Source organism: Limulus polyphemus, unplaced genomic scaffold (assembly GCF_000517525.1).
Source record: "Limulus polyphemus unplaced genomic scaffold, Limulus_polyphemus-2.1.2 Scaffold187, whole genome shotgun sequence".
Lineage (NCBI taxonomy): Eukaryota > Metazoa > Arthropoda > Merostomata > Xiphosura > Limulidae > Limulus > Limulus polyphemus.
This window is the reverse complement of record NW_013665797.1, coordinates 707,193-732,261: the sequence shown is the minus strand read 5'-3', so window position 1 is coordinate 732,261 and position 25,069 is coordinate 707,193. Positions and strand designations below refer to the sequence as shown.

Sequence of the window (25,069 nt, the reverse complement as noted above, 5' to 3'; positions counted from 1 at the left end):
CAACTTACATCAAAGCAACCAAGTACAATGGTCGCACCTAGAAGGGATAATTGTTTGCTTTACTTCTTTATTTACTGTTCTATAATTTAAGAAAAATAAGTTTAAGAACTTATTTCTAAATAGTAATAATCTATATACATATACATAATGTATAATAATAAAAATGTGACTGTATTTTACAAAATACTAGACTACTAAAATGAAGCCAAAAACAGGTCACTTTGTAAAGGCTAAAGTTAGCTTTTTAGTCTAAACACTTATGTTTTTTGTGTTATAATCTGTTGTCATTCTAGAACGAAAGAGGTATAATTTATATTAATTTCTTACTTTTTATGGTGGTTATAAGATCAGTCAAATCTACCTAACCCATAAATTATAAAAATTTCTCATGTGAGATTTGAAAATTTTCTGATGCATAAAAGTATCTTTAATCTTAAAATTAAAATTGATTTGCATGTTGGATATGCAAAATGTAAAAAGAAAAAAAAAGGTATGAGAAAAACACTGCTTAACAAACCTTAAGACTTGATAAAAAAATTGATACTTTGTGTATGAAAGCATTGTAATGTTTACTGATAATCTGCCAAAATTTGTTAACATACACTTACTAATTTAAAAGTTACAGCATGAAAACTATAACAAGCACAAAATGGTTACAAGGTCGGTCACAGGAACTGAGCCCATGCTGAAAGAGTTAAGCTCAGACTTACAAAATGGAATATTTGTTATGTGTCCACTATATGGTTCAAATGCCAAAATCTAGTATTATATACCCTCAAGCTTAACACTTAACCACTGAGTAGCTTTTTAACATTTGAATGTTAACACCAAGTGTTAATAATTTCAAGTTAATGCCAGAGATTTGAAAGTAGTTGGAAAGAATGAAGCTTAAACTACTGTTATAACACCAGATGGTGCAAATAAAAGTATTTATTGTACACATATGAAGAAGATTACTTAACAAACCAAAAATTAGAATATTGTACTTGCATGGTGTTCTTGTAATGTAATTATGTTTCAAAATCTTTCTTAAACTAAATTTTGTTGAAATCATTATATAACCTGTAGTAACTGATCAGCAATGTTATCATTTTCTTACACTGAAAACAATTTCCAATAGATACTTACCTCTTCTTACACAATAGCTTTTCTTGATCTTCTTCTGCTCTCTAATGCACTGAAAAGAAAGAAATTTTATTGCTTGACGCACTAGCCTTTAAACCCCTTAGTTCAAACTGCTCACTTAGCATACCTACCACATGCAACAACCCTCCACTAATAGGAGCATGACACACACTCCCAGAGCGGCTGACTCCCTGTGTACTACATTATGTGTACCTCACTTTTGAGATTAGGCACATCAGAAAACATAAGAACGCTGGAAGAGGAGAGGAAGGGTGGGAAGTGTGTGAGAGGGAGTAAGTATCTATCAGAAATCTATTTTCTGTGTAAGAAAATGATAACTTCTGATACAATACATACCTCCTCTCACACAACAGCTAGGATCCCACATTGAACAGATGGGGAGACTGGTTTAACCTGGAAAACAGGAGATCTAAAATGTAAAGTGACAGTAGAGAGTCCAAAAAAGTGTACACGTGAATCGAAAAAAAAAGCACACATGAGGGGGACCACATCACTTCTGGAACAGGTATGCCCTTCACCCTTGAAGAAGTGAAGTGTTGTGAAACAGGCAGCATCAAGGACCAAATTGCTAATGAAAGGTCCCAGAAAACATTGGAATAGAACTCTCCCCAACCCCAACCATACAGATGAGGTCCCACACCCTGTCCTCTGTATTACAAGGCAGAGGACAGAGCTAAAGAAGCAAAAAAAGTATATACAATGGAGTAAGGCCAGGGCGAGTGGACCGTGAACAATATATACAAAAAACCCAACTGCAAGTAAACAGAGTGTTATGCTGCAAGCAACCGGAATTACAATGAGGAAGTATGCCATACCAAACCTGGAATTACGGGGTGATGTCCGATTGTCAACTCAACTATACAAACAGGGAATCATCCTGTAGCCAGTATTACGAGCAGGAAAAGAACAAGACTTGCTCAACCTAAGAGCTGGGAAGAAACCACATGCACCTGGTATTACAAGTACGATGTGGAATGTCTACTCACCTGTAGGAACAGGGTATCATACAGCCTGCAACCAGCATTATGAGGCAAATGAAGTTCCCAAGCTCAACCATAGGAGCTGGGAAAAGAAACATCCTGCAAACAGAATTATCAACAGGGGACATCTACTGGTCTCAACCATAGAAACAGGTTGCTATCAACCTGAACCCGTATTATGGGGAAAATCCAGCAGTGGTTGGTCCACCTCCTTCTCACATCAGATGTCTGGGAACAGTATCCCAGGAGGGAAAAGTAGTGAGGGTACCCAGCTTCGTCCTGTTCTCAGTCGAGAGTAGGAATATGTAATATAACAACCTTATGCTACACTCCAGAAGAAGCCTCCATGGTCCATCACCCCAGTGGTTAGAAACTGGAAAGTGGCAAGAACTCCCAAACTCCACTAGAGAATGGGAGGGGTCAAAGGGTGGTAGAAAGTCTGGAGGAAGAACACACTGGAAAAAAGTGCAATAGGTGACCATGAAACCTTGTTTTGAAAAGCAGACCACTCCCAACTTATTCAATCAAGGGAGCTGCAAGGATGGGCAGCAATCCCCTTCTGCTTTACTCATGATCGTTCCTGAGTGACGATCCACCAAATATGGTATAGAACATGACATAGAAATATAAGTATGTATACCACTAGGTAAGCTGCCAGAGGTCTTGCGGAACACCCCATCTCAACATTGTGTGTTACAACAGTAAAGGTAACAGGTGCAGGTTGAAGTAAGGTATACCTGACCAGGCAACTTTCGTCACTGAGCAGGATACAAATATGTAGTGAAGAAAAAAGGAGAGGCTCCTGTAAGAAAAATAGCTGAAAGAAATACACTTACCCAAGTCAAAGTCAAACTGGAGCACGGAGAATAATCACAAGAGAGAGAAGATATCCACCAGAGAAGGATACATCCAGGTGGTGCAAGTTCTGAAAGACAAAAGTATGAGTAGTAATCCACATTCTCAGACAATCTCCTCCAGAGAATGACGAAAATGAGCCACCAGAGACGTGGTGACATGTCAAATCTGATTAGAGCACACACTATAAGGAAGGCACCCTTCAGATGAAAGGGAAGAGTAAGCCAACCGATTAAGCTGACAAACCCAACCCGTTAGGGTAACGGGTGAAGGATCATAAGACACAGAAGGATTCAAGGGAAGAAACAAACAGGAACCATGAAAAGAAGATGTACGAACAACAAAGCACTGTAAAACCCTCACAGGACACAGGAGGCGATCAGGATCTGATCTGTAATAAAGATGGGAAATGGAAGAGATGGTGGTGGGAGTTAAAGCAGATTCACCTTCCTGGGCAGCAGAGGTTTTGGGAAGGGAGGAATGGTCTGGATAGAGCACAATATAGGCACTGTAATGAAATGAGAGAAGCAACACACTGTGTCAGGCCCACTTGTCTTGCAAGGGACTTCACAAAAGCCATGTGTGAAGCTGGAGGGTTGGAGTGATGGGATGAAAGAATCCAAATGAGGTTGACAAAGGAGCAATAGAGACATAGGTACGGGCAGAGGTGATGAGATCTGAGATCTAAAGACATTCAAGAAGAGAGAACAAACATTGATCTGGCCAATACAGAGCCACCAAAAGAATCTGACAAAGAGTGGTGTGGATGAGGGAGATAACTCTGGGGATGAGACATATAGGAGAGAAGGCATAAATGTGGAGCGACTCTCAAAGCCTAAAGATGAGGAACTGGAGACTAGAAGATGGCAGTTTGGTGTTGAGATGAGTGGCAAACACATTGATGTGTGGTATACCCAGATGAGAACACTACTATCAGAAAACCTGAGAATCCAGGGACCACTCCATGGGAAGGTTTTGTGTGGATGTGACAACCAATCTGCCATCAGATTCAATGCACCCGGGATATGGCAAACTAATAACTGTATCTGGTGTTCGTGGGACCAGAATAAGAGTTCCACCATCAAAAAACAAAAGAATCTGGATTTAGTACCTCTTTACTTGGGGATGTAGGAGACCACCATAACCACCCTCCCCTGTAGAAGATGGAGGAAATGAGAAATGGCCCGATGAACTGCCAAGAGCTCCAGAAGATGGACATGAAGCCCAGATACAGCCAAAATCCAAGTCCCAGAAATCTCCTGTGCATTGAGAGAAGCACCCCAATACACATGAGAAGCAGCTGTGAAAAGATACAGATCTGAGTGCTTTCAAGGAAGCCCACATCCCAAAAAGAGGTAGAACCTCTTGAGCTGGCAATCAACAGCTACACATTCCGAAGACAAAATGGAGAAGGCTGGGCCCAACTGAGATGGGAATTTAAGAAAATCTCCAAACTAACCAAATACTGGGTAGGTGAAATAACGAACTTCTCCACCTTGCTTAACTAACTCATCTGTGCTGCCTCTTCAAGGAGGAAACTAGTGTAGATGAAAGAAGCCAAATTGGAAGGAGTCAGAAGAAGCCAGTCAATCATATATTGATGAGTCCAGTGTTCCACCAAATGGAGATATCGACCAATGCCCTAACTACTCGACAAAACATGTAAGGAGCTGAGGCAAGCCCAAACAAAAGAGCCTGGAACTGAAACACGAACTTAAGAAAATGACATGAGGAGAGAGATATGGGCACATGAAGATATGCAACCACCATGTCAAACTTGGTCATCCACAGACCTGGAGTGAAAACCCAACAAAGGAACAGAAAAGACTCTATGAAGAAACTATGGGATCCAGAAACTGATTGAGATGGGAAAGGTCAATGTCAGGTCTCCAATCCCCAGTTTTCTTGGGGACAACAAAACGTTGAGAGTAAAAATACAGTCAAAGTGGAACCATGAGCTCTATAGTTTCCTTGAGAAGCTCTCTCACAGCCTTGGACAGAAAAAGACAGGAAACTAGACCTCATGGGGGAGGGAAAGGAATGGGAGACGAAGAAAGGGGAGGAGGAGACCAGAAGCAAAGAGAGAGAGACCCTCTGTTAAAACCTGTATAACCCACTGATCCGTAGAGAAGATCTCCTAAACGTCCATAAAAAGTGGAACATGGCCCCAACAGGACCTGATGCCACTAGGCAGTCACCAATAATGCTGCCAATGTTTGTGATGGGTACGGGAAAAACGAGGATAAGGGCTAGAACAACGAGTCATTGGTAAAAGATGAGGTATGGTCTTGGGAGGACGAGAGACAACAATAGGATCAAAAGAAGAGGAGAAGGAAGGTTTGGATAAATAATTGGCCAGGGAAGACAGGAAATTATGCAACCTGGAAACATCCACCTGCGACTCCAGAGAATTGAGGCTACCCCCAAATACAATGCCACATAATATGGAGCAGCCCATAATTCCCTGAGGGAAGATGGGAAGGTAAACCCCCACAAGCAGCGTGTCCCTCCCCAAGAAGTCCCAACAAAAAGTAGCAAGGTAAGCAGGAAAAGGGCAAACGATGACAGCCTTGCCAAAATCGACCACAAATGTGACCCAAGTTCCTCCCGACAAATCGTTGGGAGAACGACAACAGGTTTTGGACCAAAGGTGCATAGAGAAGAGGTAATGTAAAATATTAGTAAGGGTGATATGAATCTGGGAAAACTGAGCTTGTGAAAAAGAGATTGAAGGCTCAGGATTACAGCTCCAAAGAGGTAAAAGCTGACTTAACCACTGAGAATTCAAATAAGGACTGGCAGAGTGATGAAAAGCCAAAGCATAGTGTTCTTAAACACAAGAGGGGTCGAAGCATACTAACCCTCAAAATAAGCTGGCACAAAAATCGATGAACATGAATCTCTATGTCAGGGGAAGAAGGAAACACCAAGTAATCAAAGGTAGAGTGCTCACACAAAAGGGAAGCATCATAGGAAGCAGGAGAAACATGCAAAATATGGCAAACCAGTGTAATCAACTGCAGGAAAGGAGTGGAAGGGCGAACTTCTTCCAAATGTGCTTGAAATGATGGCACAGCAAACATAGTCTTCCTGCACATTCTCATCAGCAGGAATGGGTGCTGATCTACGTGGAGGAGGATACGAACCAAATCCCATGGAGGAAGCTAATTCTTGACAAACTAAGGTTTGCACCTCTTTGGCCGATAGCATCGATCCTTTGGCTTGGGTGATGGGAAGAAGCATGTCTACAGAAAGGGGCAGGAGCCATAGTGGTAGTCACATTAAGTTGTGAATTTCTAATTCGCACTAATCAAGAAAAAAGAAAATAATAATAATATGTGCATGTATGAAACCAAATATGAATCACACAATGTATGAAAAATCAATAGCAAGTGAGAAACATGTCCAATTCTCAGCATGCCAATTTGAGACAGTGAGGTATACATAATGAAATACAGAGGGAGGCAGCTGCTCTGGGAGTGTGTGTGCTCCTATTGGTGGAGGGTTGTCGCACGTGCTATGCATGTTAGCTGAGCAGCACGAACTGAGGGATATAAAGGCTAGTGCATCAAGTGAGAAAATTTCTTTTCAATTCATTAAAGGGCAGAAGAAGATCGAAAAAAGCTATTGTGTGAGAAGATATTGGTATGAAATTGGAAAATTGTTTTCTCTATTAATTAGTTTCATAGCTTGGTCTTTTTAATCTGTAAAATCTTTTAATTCAGTTTTCTAAAGATTTTTTCCAACCTGTAGCTTAAAGACTTTAATTTTCATTAATTAAAACTACTGTAAGCCTTCAGTAAACTGTGTAGTCTATCTTATAAACAGAAAGTTTCCAATAGTACATACTAAACATTATTACATATATAGCCTAGATATGTAGTTTTTGATTACCTAGTAATAGTAACCTCTCTCTTACCTTCGAGATAAACACACTAGACTTTGACGGTGACGAGAGCGACGACGGATAGCACCGGTAAGTACTTTGATCGACTCAAAGTGATTTATTATAGCAGTACGTAGCTCTGGACTTTCCTCTTCTGTCATCTGCATGATGGTAAGTAGAAAAAAAGGAACATAATTAAAACAAAAAATTTTAGTATTATTATCATTACCAATAGTATTATCATGTTTATTTTTAAATCAGAATTCTATCTCAATGTTTATCTTTAGAAGTGCAAGTGGATGATAGACATTAAATTGTTTATTATAAGATCTTAACAAAACTGGAAGAAATACAAGTTTTCATTTTTATTAGCAGAGTTCAAAGGCTGACATACTTCCATCCAAAAATGACATATATAATATAAACATTACTGTAAAGTATGAGCAATTCAGTTACTTACAACATGACTAAAAGATATGCAATATAAACATCTAAAATGAGTTGTTAGTAAAACAAAAAACGTTGAGAACTTGGAAACTTTCTCTTTAAGTTTTGTATAATATAAAACCAAAAGAAGACTTACAATGGACCTTATGTAAACTAGTTTTCCACACAAGATGAAGTAAAAATCAGAACATTAAAAAGATGTATAATAACAGCAACAACACTGCACAATGAAAACATTAAAAACGAAATTCAAAACATAAGAGAATGTTTCAAAACAAAAGATGAGTACACTCTAAGCATAATTGGTGAATTAAACAACAAACCAAGCAAAAATGAAAACATACAAGAACTACAAGAGAACTGAACAAAACATCCAAGAAGAGCAACAGAAGAAACTTATTTATGGATAAATACCATTTTTAGGTGTTATCAGTGAAAATTTAATTTTATTACTGTATAAATTAGGCAAAAAATCACAAATTAAACGTAAAAACTAAAATTGTAAGAAAACCAGGAACTAACATTAAAAGTTGTTTACTAAAGTTATATAATAATGAAAAATATGGCAATGGCACAGTGTATAAAATAGAATGTTTACACTGCAAAGGTTTCTGTATAGAAGAAACAGGTAGGAAAATAGACTAAATGCAAGGAAAATGAAAAATAAAGAGTCAAACGTAAATGAACATGTTGAAAAACAACACAAAATTAACTTTAAAAATATTAAAGTATTAAATATAGAAGAAAAAAAAACCAAACAAAAGAAAATAATCTGGAAGCACTAAGAATCAAAGAATTAAAACCTAAGATTAATAAAACATCAGAAGCACCATTATATTTGTTATTATATAAGTTAATTACATTTAAAATCAGAGGAAGCTAGTATTACCAATTACTTAATAGAATGTACTTGCAATTTGAATGTACTTGTACCTTGAATGTTGTACATGATCACGTCTCATTGTTACATACGAAATGTTGTACAGAAATAAATGTATTATCCCACAAATTGCTGTTTTAAAACTTCATATTTTTTGTAAGTTAAGTGAGTACCTCTTAAAAAGCAAGTAGTTCATGAACATATTATCTCACAACTATATATGTTACCATAGTTTAGGATAGAATCAATACTTACCAGAACTTCACAATCTTTGAGTGCATCATATCCATCTCTTCCTTGAGCCAGATAGCTCTTTGTCACTAGCTTGTATTTCTGGAACAAACAATGTAATAAAATCAACATTGACTAATTCACATCATCTACATATACACAGTTGCTGCAAATCTTTAAGTATTAACATTTTCAAACAAACCGAGAGTACTCAAATATAAGGATTATTTGTTTAATCAATCTTCAAGTGTTTAATGACTCAGCTGATACGAAAGTGTTAAGTTTACAATAGCTAACAGTTCCATAGATCTTTACGTGTTTGTTAGTTCTGTTCAGATAATTGTGCATATGTTTTGTTTTTTAAGAAACCATTAAAAAAGCTTATCTTTTGTTTTTAGATTTGAATTACTTATCTCTATGTCTTCCTATTTCTTCTAAAATGTTCCAATAGTTTTTGTTTTATAAAACAGTAAATGTTATCTTTATTTTGATCCCAAAACACTACATACAACTTCACTGTGTTTATGACCATTGGCATACAATAAAAATAATTGTTTCTGTTGTTAACTGGAAAGTTTCTTTTAATATATGTGAAAAATTTTTAAATTGTTTTATATATATATTTTACTTTTTTTTTTTCAATTGAGATTTAGCTGCCTACCAGACTATTCATAAAGGTCACAGTTTTCAACCCAACATTCTTATCAAATTAGTTACTCCTGAAATAATCACCTGACCAAGCTTCAAAAACTCATCTCCAATTTTTATATACTTGGGGTCAATTCTACTTCCAGGACTTTTCCTTGGATCAAAAGCAAAACTGACACCGGCAACTTGAGGGAATCTCCCTTCTAGCTTGGGATACTGAGATACAGAATTCTCTAAAGCTTTCCATATTTGTTCACCTGGTGGTAGAGAAAAAATAAAACAAAAAAGTGACATTGGTATTTCTTTGTTATTAGTAAAAACTTTAATTTTGTTTAGTCCTTAGTATTTCAGTACAGTAGATAAATATTTCTTCGAACAAGGGTTAGCCCAGTTCTAGTGCTTTGTGACAAATACTGTTCAACAGGTTTGTTACTAAATTGGCTGACTATTTAAATACACTGTTAATTATTTTTTGTGTCTTGATTTATCATGTATAAGATGGTTGGTTATGACCAGTATGAATGGCAGGGATGGCACTATCAGAGAAAGTCCCCCTAAAATGTCATTGGGCTTCCAAGCCAACATCATCCATTAACCTAATTTTAAATTTATTTTAGATTTGACCCCATTACATATCTCATTGCCACCCCCACCCCCAAGTTAAAAAAAGACTGGAGCTGGGACTGCTGAATGATGCCTTTTTAGTACATTCATACCTATTATAGATATTAGAATTATGTCGAACTTGTATATCTAAAGAAATGGAAAACATATAGAAAAAAATCTATTATTAATGAGCACCTCTACCTGACACGATCCAAAATGAATTAACTCCCTGTAATATTAAAAACCATAAAAACAAATTTGACACCAGTGATTACCTGTAGCATTAACAACGATAAGGGGATCCAGCATGGGCAACATTGTCACTAAGTCTCTCATCGTGAAAGCCCCTGCTGGATGAACCCTATCTAAACGCAAGGTTCCAGAGTTAAGAATTGCCAGATCAGAGTGAGTTGAGGACAACATTGTGTCACAAATAAAATTACCTGAAAAACAAGAAGAAAGAACCATCTATTAATAGGTACACACTATACAATAGTGTAATCACCTGTTTCTGTTGAACATTGTTTTTTAGCAAATTAAACAACTAATAACAAATATTTTGGTCGAGATAAATCACTAATTATTAGGATGAAATATAGGAACTAAGAAAAAAGATATGGTGATAAAAATGTTGATTGACATGATAATATTTCAATTGAAACTAAATATAATGAAGGTAGCTAGGATTATTATCATTTATCAAATAAATTCAGAATTCTAAAAAATTATGAAGTTACAAAAATCAACTCAGCAGGGTACCCTTTTTTGAAATTTTGGAATTGAGTTAAATCAAGTAAATCCTGATGAAATCAAGTCAGATCTGAAACAGTACCATTCAGATCTAAAAGTCCAGGCAGGATTTCACATCTTAGTTAAATCATGTCAGATCTGAAACAACATCCAAGTCAAAAGGTTTTGATTTCACATCTGAGTTAACTTGAATCAGATCTGGGAACAGCACTGATCCAGATCTGAAAGTCCTGATTTCAAAACAAGTCTTTATAAGTTACAGTAAAGAACACAACCTTTTTTAAGCACTTTAAGTTTGTATTACAGAAAACAGAAGCTAACTAGACTATCAAAAGAAAGACTATTACAGATAATGTTTAAAAGCTTCATATATGAGTTTACCTTATTTTATTTTATATATATATATTATAAACCTTTTCAACTTACCTAGATTTGTCTCTTTTGTTCGAACACTGGTAAAGCGGCCATCCAAATCAACAGTAAAATGGCCAAGAAGTGTGTCCATCTTTCCTTCTACAACATCTGTATAATAAAGACAAAGTGCCTCAGTATAGCCTAGGCATACACACAAAATTAAGTAGAAGAGATGAAAGAAAAATACTCGAAACTTTCTATAAAGGTTACATCCATAATGTCTGAACAAAACTTGCATCCAAGTTTTCAAACAAAATTTAAGAGCATTACCAGAAACTAATAAAACTTAAATCTTAGATTAACAGCTGGATGAATTAGACCCACCTCACTGCAAATGATACAGAATCACATTAATCTCGTAGTAAATACACTATTTATTGTTTTAAAGGACTCAATCTCAAGTGTAGACCATAATCAATTAGTTTCAAAACTACTGACTGGTCAATTAAAAAAAATCATATCACCATATTCATACCAGTACTCACCTCACAGAAAAATTCACAGACTTAACAGCTTGAATATAATAAATATACTATTTTAATATCTAAAAAAACATTTTTCAGTTTTTAAGTGACTAATGAAGTTTTCCTTGCATACGGACTCAAAATAGAAATCAGAAAGTACATATTCAAATGAGAACAAATTGATTAACATTTTGGGTAACAAAGATATATTGCTATATATGTTTCTTGCTTTGACTTAGCAGTTTCAAATATTATACATAATGAAAAAAACTTGTTCTGATCATAAGTAAGCATTTTCAGAGAAAGAATGACAATGACTAAGCAAAGAAAAAATTGTTCTAACAGAAACAAGAAAGTTAGGTTTTACTACAGTATAAGTGATCACTATCGTGAATCATTGATAGGGATTGAAAAAAAGTAGTCAAAATGAGATGTTGTAAGAAAATAGTACATCATCATACAGTGAGATTTCTTGTATGTTAACCAAATGTAGGTTTGTAACAATTCTTCATGAAAGTAATTAGACTTAGCTTGCTGTATAAGAAATTGAACTAAAACCTTGAAACAGTACACAAAATTGTCTGGAACTTACCAAAATCGTTGGACTTGAAAACTAGATAAAACAATGCCCGATATGTAGCCAATCAGAGTTAACGGTTAAACTCTTTGAAATTTTTATATTTGTTAATCAAAACATACATTCATATTAACAGAAGAGATGAATCAATAGCTTCAAAATAATATTACAACTGTTCCTTTCTTTATAGCTACATTAAACATCTTTAAACAAAGTTAGTGCTAAGTGTATGTTTTCATGTACTGTTTGAATATAAAACAGTTTTTAGATAATTACTTATCACAATTTTTCCATTAATACCCATTCTGCAAGTCAATGAGACCAAATTCAAAGGATTGAGTGGGCTACTACAGAGGGGGTGACAGTTTCCGATATTTAAATTAGAACCAAAAATATAATAAAAACTCCTATAAAGGTCTTGATCTGTTAACCTAAAGAAAACCACACTTTACTGTCAAAAGAACTCACCTTTCAGTAGTGTTCAGCCATAAAGATGTGGAGTTTAGGGGATTGGCCAGACTGTGTTCCTGTTGTACAAAATAGTAGAAGTGTTCATGTTCAGGCAGGTACTGCACTTAGCCACCTTACACAGCAAGTAAGCTTCACTGACCCTTCCTCAACCATCTTTATCAATAAACTTTGTAAAAAAACCATAAATAAAATGGTTTTATACAGCTAAGGAACCAGATCTTGAACAGCCCACTGTGTGTGGTCACTATTGTGTTTTGGGCAAAATTTTGGGTTAGGGTATAGGTTTTACTCCATAGCCTGGAAACTAGTGTGAAGTTGGTTAAATTTGTGGGCAATTCAAATTCCAGATATTGCAAAGAGTACAAATCTCTATTCAAAATTTCAAAAAAAAAAAGAATGTTCTGAAAAGCTCTGTTTGTGAACCAACCCACCAAACATGTCTCCCTGACTAGCAGACTGGGTGTTAATATATATACAGTATATTTTTGAAGTAAATATGTTTTATGTGATTAGTAAAATACCAGTGTATTTCTCTAGCAGTTTTTTTAAGTCTGGATCCTCTCCAAACTTGGATGACACTTCAATCCTCTCAATGTTCAAATCCACAACAGAGTGAGAAAAAGTCAGTGTGAGATTGGAAAATTCTCTGAAGTCTGTCCCACTTTTAATCACATATTTTTCATTGACCTGAAAGTACAATTGGAAACTAGTTTCATCTTTATACTTCCATGCAAATGACTAGTACTTTTACATACTTTGTAAGTAATAACCCATTTCTTTTTCTTTACAATTAGTTTCATGAAATTGTATTGGTTATAATGCTTATAATATCATTTGAGTAACATTTGTAATTATAATTACACTAAGTAAGATTACATGGCATTGTTGTCTTAGTGTGTCAATTTAGGTCTACCCTAAATCTCTTAACTCTTTATACTCGTAATTTTTTGCACGTTCTGCTAGAAATATTTTCATGATGTCCTAATAACTATCACCACACCTTATAAAATTTCTGGGTCTATTTATAAAAGGTGGATAATAACATGGTTTGGATTAGTTTTCAGCCAAAGAGACATAAATGTTATTGGATGCTGTCACCGTCTATTGGGTAAATCGGGATTTTCGTCTGGATGCTGGCAGCATCCGCTCAGATTTAAGGAATTAAGATGGCCAAACCTTGTGAAATGAAGTTAATGCATTTGCAAATAAAATATTACTGATATAAAGCAAGGCTTCTTAGCTGATGGTTAAGTGCACTCTAATAATTATTATATGTTCTAGTACTCTAGTGTATTGATTTATAAAATTTAGTATTTCTAGCCAATTTGTTATACTAGATTATCTTCATTAATCTACATGTTATTTTGATTATTTTAGTTCTGATCTACAAAGTTCTCTTATATTTGACTAGGAGTTCTTAATAATATATGAATAAAAAGAAAAGTTTTTTCAATATCTAAAATTACAGTCCGTTCTCCATCTTACAACTTTTAAAGTAAGATCAACACATTTTATGAATTTTTTAATATCACCATAAAGATTGTCTCAAATGAAAAAAAAATGCCACTAGTTAAGATTATGCTGTGAGAAGTAAGATGAAAACAATATATACTGGAAGATTAACACAGAGGATGGAAAATCCATCATTGCCTCGTATTTACAAGCAGAATTTGGCCAGACTAAATGATTAAAATCACCACCAATCTGGCATTCAAGTATAATTGCTGTAAGCCTAGGAAACAAATGCCATCCTACACACAGTTCTTTCATGTAAAAGGCTTCACAGAAGATAAACAAATGTCAGCCTCTCAGTAACATAAACTACAAGTTGAGGTATCAATCCTTTTCCCAGGTTATGAACTTAAAAAATATGGGGGGGGGGGGGTAAATGCTGTGATAAATAAAACAAAAATACTAACTTTCACACAATATATTTATAGCATAACATATTACTACATCATTCATTATTACCTCACCCAGAGATTTGTACAAGCTTTTGGGAGAGAGCACACAAACATCTTATATATCTCAGAGAGTGTGCTAGCACTCTCTATGGAGGAATGAAATGAAAGAAGTCTGCCATTATTGCAATAATACATAAACTCAGATGAAGTTTGTGTTACAACAGCTACCATAATGCTGATATGAAGAGCCATAGTGAGTTCCTCCCCCCCCCCCCCCCCCACACTGTGTATGTTGTGTTATAAAAAATGTTTATTTTTTGTTTGGTGTAAGAACATGGTGCCAACTATGAACATAGTTAATATTAACTTACATCAAAGATAATAAACGCTCAATAACATCAATAATGGGGGTACAGGGGGTTGTGAACCCTTATTATCATGCCCTTTGTTCCAAACTATCATCCCACAAAGTTTGGTTAAGATTAGCCCATCGACTTAGGAATAGTTAGATAACAGACAAACACACAGATTTTTGTGCTACATATATATATTAAAAAGAATATAGCATAAGAAAAGTATAATAAAAAGACAACAAAACCAATATGAAATAATCACTAGTTTTACATAGTTCCAACCAGAATATATTACTATAATGGACATAGCATATATATATGTATCTAACTATGTATATGACCGAAATATAAATACAGTGAGGTTCCATATATTGAATGCACCATAAACAAAAATCCATAAAAGATTTCACACTTTGGGTATTCAAGATTCAGACAATTAGAAAAAAACTGGTATGTGCAACAACCATTTCCATATAATAGAACACAATTTTAAATAAAAGTACTCTATTCATAACAAGAACACGACTTTCACTAGGACTATATGTGAGGGTTTGATTAGATCTTTATTGATGTAATTTGTAAATAGAGTTCTTAAAAATAACTTATTTTTTTCAATTAAGGGTACCATTTTTAATATATAAAAAAATTACAGTTTTAATCAGCACAATCCAAACATTTTTCCTGTGCAACACTTCCTGGAAAAATCCTTTTTTAGAAAATGTTTACTTTTTTAAATTTTTTCAATGAGGTATGAATACTATAATTGGTAATTACTAGCACAAACAGCCACCCATAGGGCGGCATTTCTACTAGTAACAATAATTAATTTTTCATTTTAAAAACTTTAATCACAAATTAATGGGATGAGTGAATATTACAATTATTAGTCCCATTGAAGGAGTTTGTCTTCTAAAGTTTTGAAAACCTTGTAACGTTATAAATAATTTTGAGAAAAATTTGGATATTAAGAAATACAGTTCATAATAATATTCTACATTAAATATAAGCACAGTTGAAAAAAATATGGTTACACAGAAAAAGAATATATGATGTTGTGGATAAATATTCAGTCCCTAAATCAGACACCCAATTGATAGAGATGGTCATAATAACAAAAAGTTTTTCAGATCTAACTAATAAGCAACACTTATACTAAGGTCTTGCTAAGTAATTTGAGGTAACATAGTGCTTAAGTTGTAATAATTCATTTAGCTACAAATTGTACATGTGCTATAAGATGATATGAAATCATTTAAGAACAAAACTTGTTTTATACATAGTAATGAGAAATAAAAAAAATCACAACATTTGCCATAGCCATATGTAAATTAAATTTATGTTTAACCTCTCTTACTATAAATATACTGGATATTTGTACTGATACAGTTCTACAGCTCTTTAAGCTTGATATTCAAGTTCCTTACCTTTTTTACTTCATAATCGTGGTCATGACCTCCGAGGATAAGATCTATTTCATCAACATTTTCAGCAAGTCTACAATCATTGGGCCACCTCATGTGGGTAAGAGCAATGACGTAATCAACCTCCTCCTAAACAGTTGGGAAGTTATAGTTATTTACTTCAATAAACTTAAGAATTAGTGGTGTGGCTCTAACAAAAAGCTATCTCACTAACACTAACAGATTCTAAAATAGGTTTTTACACTGGCTTCAACAATGGGCTCTCATAATAGCCCTAACAACATGCTCTGTCAACAAGCTCTACCAATTATCTTTCACACAGACTCTACCAAGCTCTCACACTGATTCTAACAACAGATTATCACAATAGTTCTACCAACAAGCTCTCACACTGGCTCCTACTCTCATAATGATTCAGGTTCTTGCATTAGCTCTAGCAATAGGTTCTCAGACTGACTAACAATAGGCTCCATCACTTACTCCAACAATAGCTTTTCACAAAGTGTCTAACAACAAGCTCTACTAATAAGCTATAACAATAGGATCTCACACTGACCCTAACAATAAGCTTCCACAATGACTAACAATAGATTCCATCACTGACTAATAATAGGCTCCAACACTAATTCTAACAATAGGCTTTCACACTGATACTAACAATTAATAAACTCTCATACTGACTCTAAGAATAGGCTCTTACACTAATGCTAACAATTAATAAGCTCTCACACTTATTCTGACAATAGGTTCCAACACTGACTCTAACAATAGGGTCTCATGCTAACTCTAAGAGTTAATAAGCTCCCATGCTAACTCTAAGAACTAATAAGCTCTCACAGTAACTCTAACAATAGACTACAGTAATGATTCTAATAACAGAATCCAACACTGATTCTAACAATCAGCTTCAACACTGAACCTAAAAGTAGGCAGTTCCACTGACTCTAACAATAGGCTGTAATTTGAATCACTCTGAATTTGAACATGAAAGTAAAGAACTTACATTTTTGTTTTGTATCTTTAATTTTTTTATATTTAGAGTTTAATAAAAACTTATTAAGTTGTAGATTTGTTTTCCAGAATAAGAATGTCCATATAATCTTCACCATCATTGCAGCATTTTATTATACCATAAGATGTCATCTTGTCTTTTATTAATATTCTCAAAACAAACTTAAATACACAGTGTTGCAAAGGTAATTTTATTCACCACAGTGGTCACATTTGAGATGGATGAAAGCTGTGCTCTTTGTCATCTTCTTTTTTATTTTAAGAGCACATAAACCAGAAATTGAAGATCTTGTCCTTTTTTTTCATGAATCAGATTACTTGTTAAATATCCTTTTGTACAGTCCTACACATAGGATTAAAATGTTGGACATATATGTAATGGTAATATTGTCCCAAACCTTGAGACAAAATGTTTGCATTAGTAAATCTATATAATAGTTGAATTATATTCAAATATTAGTTACAACCTTACGTGTGCAATTAAAATGCAACATTCAAGAGTTTTATAATAAACAACTGCAACCCTTTGATTATCAACATGGGTACATTATCCATCCCCAGTTTTTTTAACTAGCTGAAAGAAAAATTTTAACCTTGTAACAGCAGAAATTCCACTCTTTCAGTAAAAACAACAACATAAAATGTGCTTTTTTATACTGTAAGTGCAGTTGTATCTACTTGCAATTTTTAAGACAGGTAAATAAAGGCCTTAAATTGACATGTGTTTTAGAGCTTCACTTCATAAAAGTATAAATAAACTTTGACCAGAAATGAGTAATTAACCTCATTACAGTATATTACATCACTGGTCATTCTTTTCCTCTCTCTCTCTTCGCCCGGCATGGCCAGGTGGTTAGGGCGCTCGACTCGCAATCTAAGGGTCGCGGGTTCGAATCCCCGTCCCACCAAACATGCTCGCCCTTTCAGCCATGGGGGCATTATAATGTGATGGTCAATCCCACTATTCGTTGGTAAAAGAATAGCCCAAGAGTTGGCGGTGGGTGGTGATGACTAGCTGCCTTCCCTCTAGTTTTACATTGCTCAATTATGGACAGCTAGCGCAGATAGCCCACGTGTAGCTTTGCGCGAAATTCAAAACAAACAAACAAACTCTCTCTTTCTTTTTTGTTTTGTTCATGAATATAGGTTGAATTAAAACTTTTCTAATATTTTACAGACAAAGACTTAATGTTATGTTATAATGGTCTGACAGGTTGCTGAACTATTCTTATGAATGAACTGCTGCAGACAAACCAGAAATTTATAGAAGCTATCATTATATCATAAGAAAAATAATTAAATTTTGGTGACAACATTACTTCTCTGAATCAATTTTCTCTTGTGGCGGTATTAAAAAATGTTTAAAAAGCTTACACAAATTATTTACTAAATAAAATGTAAGCAAAGCTCCAGATAGAAATAACTCCAAAAAGTATTAAAGTATATCAATAGTTGAATTTTTTTCAATGAAAAATTAGCTGTTATGTATATTTACCAAACTTTTATGTATACTTAAATTCCCAGTGGTTTATATTTATTTCAGTATATCTCCAAAAATCACATTCATTCATTAGAAAATTATGAATGTTTTTCTAAGAAAGTAAATCCTAGATAAAACAAAAAGTGACACGATACAAACCTTGTCCTTTAATTGACGAGCCAACCTGCGGCCTTCTGTTACAAAATCTGTGTAAGTAACATCATCTGGATCTATAGTAGCTAGCGTTGCTAACCATTCTTCTTCCACCAAACCAATCAACCCAAACTAGAATAACAGATACCAGCAAATAGAGATCATGTTTAAATTCCATAGAGAACTTTAGATCAAAACAGCATTCCATTTGTAATATTATGTTCCTATCTTTAATCTTACAAAAGTTATAATTTTCCTACACTGAAAATATATTTCTGACAGATACTTACTTCCACTCAACAACAACAATCAATAGGAGTGTGACACACCCTACAAACTCAACTGACTTCCTCTACACTGTACAGCACTATCATCAGTTCAAGATTACAAAAAAAAAGCACCAGAAGTGAGGAGGATGAGTGGGATGTGTGAGGACGGATACGTATCTATCAGAAATACATTTTCAGTGTAGCCAAATGTTAACTTCTAACACGATACTTTATCTCCTTTCACATAATAGTTAGAATCCCACACTGAAAGAATGGAGGGACCAGTGCAAAAGTTACCAAGATTAGCACTCTTTGGAAGGTGCCCACAGAGAACCCATGGAGTGCGATACCCTAATGTATGGGGTCGCACTCGTGGAAAACCACACCCTATCTGCACCAGGTATATTCTTTACCCATTGTAAAGATATCTGTCAATAAATCAGACTGAAAAGATGCACATGCAATCTGTAATTGGATGCAGCAGATGTTATAGAGTGGCTAAGGCATGTTAGACCATATTCGGTGGGTCAACTCCAATCCAAAATCAGGCAGCATTAGATATATGTACTCCAGTCCAGGGTAGGAGGAGGATTCCAACCATCTTCACATCAAGACCAGGAAGCAGAAGGGAAAAAATAACTTCCATTCTGACAACCCAGACAAGGCATATGTGTGCATACCCAGTACACAACAAACACCAGGCCACCCAGGAACCTGACATCTGGGCTGCAGTAGGAAGGAAAAATGTAAGCATGGTGGGTCAACTCCAATCCAAAGCCAAGCAATGTCTGGAATACTTTATCCTGACTACAGTAGAAGGAGGATCACTACCAACCACGTGTGAGGACTTATGTTGGTTGGTAATATGCTGATCCAACACTTGACCACCAAGAAAACGACTTCCAGGTGGTGGTAGGGTGGGGGACAGCCAGCTGGAAGGGTGAACTGCCAAAACCAGGCAGCATTGGGTATTTGCCTTCTGGTCTGCAGTAAGAGGAGAGTACTCACCTTTTACACCAACAGAACACCATTGCCCTACTCTCAACTGACTGGAATTGTTCACACCCTGGAGGAAGCCTCCATGGTCCACCACTCCAGCAGCTAGGAATTGGTAAGTGGCAAGGACTCCCTTACACCACTGGAAGAGGTGGGGAAACTGCAGTACAGAGTACAGAGGAATGCAACACTGTAAGACAGTGCAATGGATGACCACAGAAACCCTATTTTGAAAAGCAGACCAAACCTGGTTTATGCAACTAGAATCAGATGGATGGGAAGCAATCCCAACACTGCATTACTCATGATAGCCCATGAATTGGTTCGGTCTGGTGTGGGCCTTATTTATGCAGAAAAATACCATGAGGAACATTAGTAGTCTTTTGGAACACCCCACCTTTTCAGTGAGCATTATAGACTCATACAGCCATACAGATTTAAAGTTAAGTATATCTGGACAGGCACCACTTGCCACAGAGTGGGATCCAGTGAAGTAGAAAGGGGTAAGTGTAAAAGTAAGAGATAAAAAAGTAAAAACTTGCCCTTTTAGAGCCAATACAGGGTATGAACAAATCAAGAAATGATGATAGTGCTCAACAGTATAGAGAGAGTCAGCTGTGCTAGGAGGATGTGTTGCACTCCTATTAGTGGATGGTTGTCACATGCTCAATTGAATGGTACAGAGCAGCTATATCATGGGTAATCATATGAGGGTAGGTGGAAGCATCAAGGCCAATGGCGAGTAAAAATTGCACATATAAAAGGCAGCACAAATCAAGAAAAGCTATTATGTGAGGGGAGGTAAGGTATCGTGTAAGAATGCTAAAGTTATCAGCTCTGAGTTACATAAAACTCCATTAGTTAACACTCTATACAGAGAGCTGATAAAAGGCAAAACTGAACACTCAACTGGATTTCTTTACCTAAAATTAGCCTGGATTGTGTTTTACAAACTAACTGGCATCGCCCTTAAGTCCTTCTTAATAACCTAAGAAAATGAAGACTTGCAACATTCAAGATGCTAGAGTTAAATTAGCTAATTAATTAAACCCTCATTCCATCTTTATTAAACTAAGAAAACAGAAACTCACAACATTAAAGGTACTATAGTTAAATTAACTATTCAACTAAACCCTCATTCCATCATTAATAACCTTAGAAAATGGAGACTTGCAACATTTGAGATACTGTAGCTAAATTGGCTAATTAATTAAATCACCTAAATCTACATAAAATGATAAAGGCTAAGGTATACTTTTTATTAATTTTTTTTTGTTGTTGATTTACAACTATGCATGTTACCAAACATATTTTTGATAGTTTAAAGGTTAAATGAAGACCACTTCCTATATGTTTTTTTCTAATACAAGTACACATATATACCTAGCTAAAGATTCTGACAAAGTAAAGCCATGGGTTCAAAAACAAAGCAGTTTTTAATTTACTTCCAAAAAATTCTAATTTTTCATGATGGTGTGCCACCTTTACAAGTTTTAAGATTTTAAAATAATTTTCTTACTTAATATGCACTTGATTTACTTCATGCTACATGTCATCTACAGTTTTAACATTAAATGTGCTAAATGAAATTAAAAAAGAATCAAATACTATGGCCATTTCTAGCTTAAGAAGGTTTTTTAACATATAACTGGATTGTGAATGCATAATTTCATGGCATATGATCCAATCTACATTACTTGTGTCATTCTTGTTCACTTTGTCATACACTTATACATGCAATTCAACCAGCTTTACAAATACACACCAAGTACACATAGTCAAGTACATAGTCAAATTGAGGCTTGCTCCCTGAATTATCATTAGCATGTATAGTTTCTAAACAGAAAAAGGTTATTTTGATGTATCTGTGTGTCATATATCTGTTTATAGCCAGGTTGAGCCTTGATTCCTCAGTTGTCATTAACATGTACAGCTACTAAACAGAACACTATCAGCTTTGTGTATGTGTTCATATACTGATTAATCTTTGATTGCTCAGCTATCATTAGCACTTATAGTTACTAAATTGAACATAGTCATCCTTGTGTATCAGTGTTCATAGCCAGATTAAGCCTAAGTTATGATTGTGACTTTTCCAAAAGATTACCTGCTTATACTTCTGATACATATTTTATCTTCAATTCATAATTTTGTTTCAAGAAATGTTGTATGAATGAATTTAAGTTATTTGAGCTAACTTTATTTCTGTCAGAAATCATTTAAGTTTTATTGTTTAAAAATGTAAGATAGTCACCTGTCAATCCTAAAATAACTATTCCAGACATGCTAACAGTAAAAAGCCAAAAACTGAAAATTTGTTGAAGCTGAAAGTTGAGATGAAAAACCATTTGGCCAGATGCCCACCAAGGGTCCCAGAAGCTGAAGGATTTTAGACTATTTTGTGATGCATTCTCTGCTTTTTCTGGTTCCACATCTAATGTTTTTATTGTAATTATTATTTGTGTTAACATTACTTTTCCAGGTATTTTCTCAAAAGACTTACATTTCTCAGAAATGGCCTTGGACAGGCCATAAAATTCAGAAATCCACAGATCTACAGAAAATTATTAAGCCTGTCAGAGAGAACACTATCTACAAATACTGTAATCAAGCAAACTTTAGAAAAACAACATTTAATGTACATTTTATAGACACAAACATTTTTCAGTTATACTTACAGACATACAAGTCAACTTATGATTCTATTAAATGAATGTTTGCTTTTATTTTTGAGTAATATAATGAGTTGAATGTTCCTAGCAGTTAATCATTGTTTTTGAAACACATTATTTTTGCTCTCAAGTATGAAGAGTATTCTAATATATTTAACGAGTAATACTTCAAATTTAAATAAATGTATTTGTTCAAAAATACACACGAATTAGCAACCAAAGATTTTTATTCCTTTAAAGACTGAAGGTAAAATCTGATTTAGCAAGTACATACTGCTATAATAAATATATAAGTTAGTATTTAAATAATTTTTTCATAATATCACATACAATGCTGTTCTCTTGTAAAAAATAAATCTGAGTAAAAGCATTTTAGGTCAGAATGAAATTACAATAACCAATTAATTAATTAGATAAAATGCTTAAAATATTTTTGTGAACAGTAGCATATAAAATTAATAGCAATTAAAAAGGGAAGTTCAAACTTCTTTTATAGCTTTTGATTAGTAAATAATTCTCTTGTTCCCACCTTTTTTCCCCCTCTCTCGATGATAAAGGTAGTCTGGCCATCTGCCAAAGGCTGGTCAGTATCATTGTCAATCACATTACTAATTAGCCATGGAAAATTTGTCTGCTTCACAAAGTCGCTTAAATTATCTATGCCAAAATCTATAAAATATTTCCATTCAACAAAAAAAAAAGACACATTTCATAAAATTAGCTATACAACTTTATTTTGTTTCAAAATTTAAATATCTAAAAGCTTTTGTAACTAAATGATGCTGCAAAAAATAAAAATAAAATCAAGTTTTTAAATAAGTTTGTACAATTCTTAAATACAGAAGTATAAAAGTGTCTTGCCTAAGCAATATGGTTTTTAAATATTCAAATACTAAAATATAAAACTATTTTGGCTGAAAATGTAAAAATTAACAGTATGGATTTCTTGAAATACAGTAATTGTAAACAAAATGTTAGGATGAGGTAGGACCCTTATGGGATGATTAAGGAAGACTCATATCTGATGATTATGAGATGGCTGGGTAATTAAATTTTACTTATACTTCAGTTTTTACCAACAAACATTTAAGTAGTATTCCACTGATTGAACAGTTGATAGATGGAAACAAGATGCATTAATTCTGAGCTGGTTAAGAAAAAATTTGGAAGTTTAAAGAATGATAAGGCTCCTGGGCCAGATAATATTTCCCCAAGGGTTAAGAAGAAGGTTAAAGGTTGTGTTACTACAGCGGAAGTCTAAAAGGATCATGACTTATCAAGGAACCTCGCGAATGTCCGAGTGTTTGCCAGGTGCCCTCTTTTTTAGTATATACGCCTGGCAAATAAAGCCAGCAATAGATAGATATGCAGATAGATTGAAGATAGAGATAATTGAGTCAAGTGAACAGTAGGCACCATAAGTAAAGTGTGTGAATCACTGTGATTTATAGCATGTGTTATAAAGGTTGTTAAGTTTAAAGTGACTGTGGAAATTCTGTTGTATCGAGAAAGAATAAACTAGTTTTGATTAAGAAAGGACTTGTATCGCTAAAGTTCCTAGGAAAGAATTTATACTGGAAATTAACAAATGAGCAGATATGCAACTGTTGGATATGTGAACCACTTGCTTCTATTTTTTATCAGTCCTTGAATAGTGGGCATGTACAAGATTATTGGAAGTTAGCTAATTTAATTCCTCTTTTCAAGGGAGATAATAAAAACTGTCCCAGTAATTACAGGCCTATTAGTCTTACATCAGTTGTGGGAAAACTTTTGGAAAGTCCGATAAATGATGCTTTGCAAAGACATTTAACAAAGTTTAGAATTTTAATGGATAGTCAACATGCTTTCACTGAGGGAAAATCTTGCCTTACAAATCTTTTGATATTCTTTGAAAAGAAAGGTTACTGCCTATGTAGATGAGGGTAAGGGTGTAGATTTGGTGTATCTAGATTTTCAGAAAGCATTTGACAAGGTGCTAAATAAAAGGCTTGTAAAAATAATTATCTCTATAGGTGTGGGGGATAAGTTAGCAAATTGGATAGAAGAGTGTCTGAATAGAAGAAAGCAGTTTGTTACAAATGGAGTTCAGTCAAACTGGATTAATGTTACAAGTAGGGTACCTCAGGGCTTAGTCTTAGGACCTTTGCTCTTTTTTGATTTACACCAATGACATAGATGAAGGAATGGTCAATACATTACTTAAATCTGCAAATGATATTAAGGTCTTGGGTGTTGCTAGCTATGAAGAGGATGCTGCTGATTTACAAAAGGATTTAGATCATTAAGTGAGTTGAGCAAATAAATGTCAAATGGGTTTTAATTATAATAAATGCAAGATAATGCATGTGAGTTATCATAATTTGAATTATAAGTATCATTTGGATGGGAATAACCTTAGCAGTGTTATGAAAGAAAGGGATCTTGGTGTAATAGTTAATCAGTCTCTAAAGCC

At 34.6% G+C, this 25,069-nt stretch overlaps 1 protein-coding gene across 9 annotated transcripts in view; it reads right to left on the bottom strand.

The window, feature by feature from the left end:
• LOC106478186 (trifunctional nucleotide phosphoesterase protein YfkN-like) overlaps window positions 1–25,069 on the bottom strand; it is a 61,829-nt gene that overhangs the window by 16,903 nt on the left and 19,857 nt on the right. For all 9 annotated transcript variants that reach the window (XR_002609846.1, XR_002609847.1, XR_002609849.1 and 6 more), the window contains exons 4-12: window positions 23,144–23,283; window positions 18,684–18,809; window positions 16,037–16,162; window positions 12,877–13,042; window positions 10,856–10,951; window positions 9,955–10,122; window positions 9,158–9,330; window positions 8,450–8,527; window positions 6,901–7,028 (exon numbers count right to left, since the gene is read on the bottom strand). Coding sequence is in view for 5 of the 9 variants with exons in the window: in XM_022381728.1 (XP_022237436.1) it covers window positions 6,901–7,028; window positions 8,450–8,527; window positions 9,158–9,330; window positions 9,955–10,122; window positions 10,856–10,951; window positions 12,877–13,042; window positions 16,037–16,162; window positions 18,684–18,809; window positions 23,144–23,283 (1,201 nt within the window). In the remaining 4 variants the exon portion in view is untranslated. The remainder of the gene's footprint in view (window positions 1–6,900; window positions 7,029–8,449; window positions 8,528–9,157; window positions 9,331–9,954; window positions 10,123–10,855; window positions 10,952–12,876; window positions 13,043–16,036; window positions 16,163–18,683; window positions 18,810–23,143; window positions 23,284–25,069) is intronic.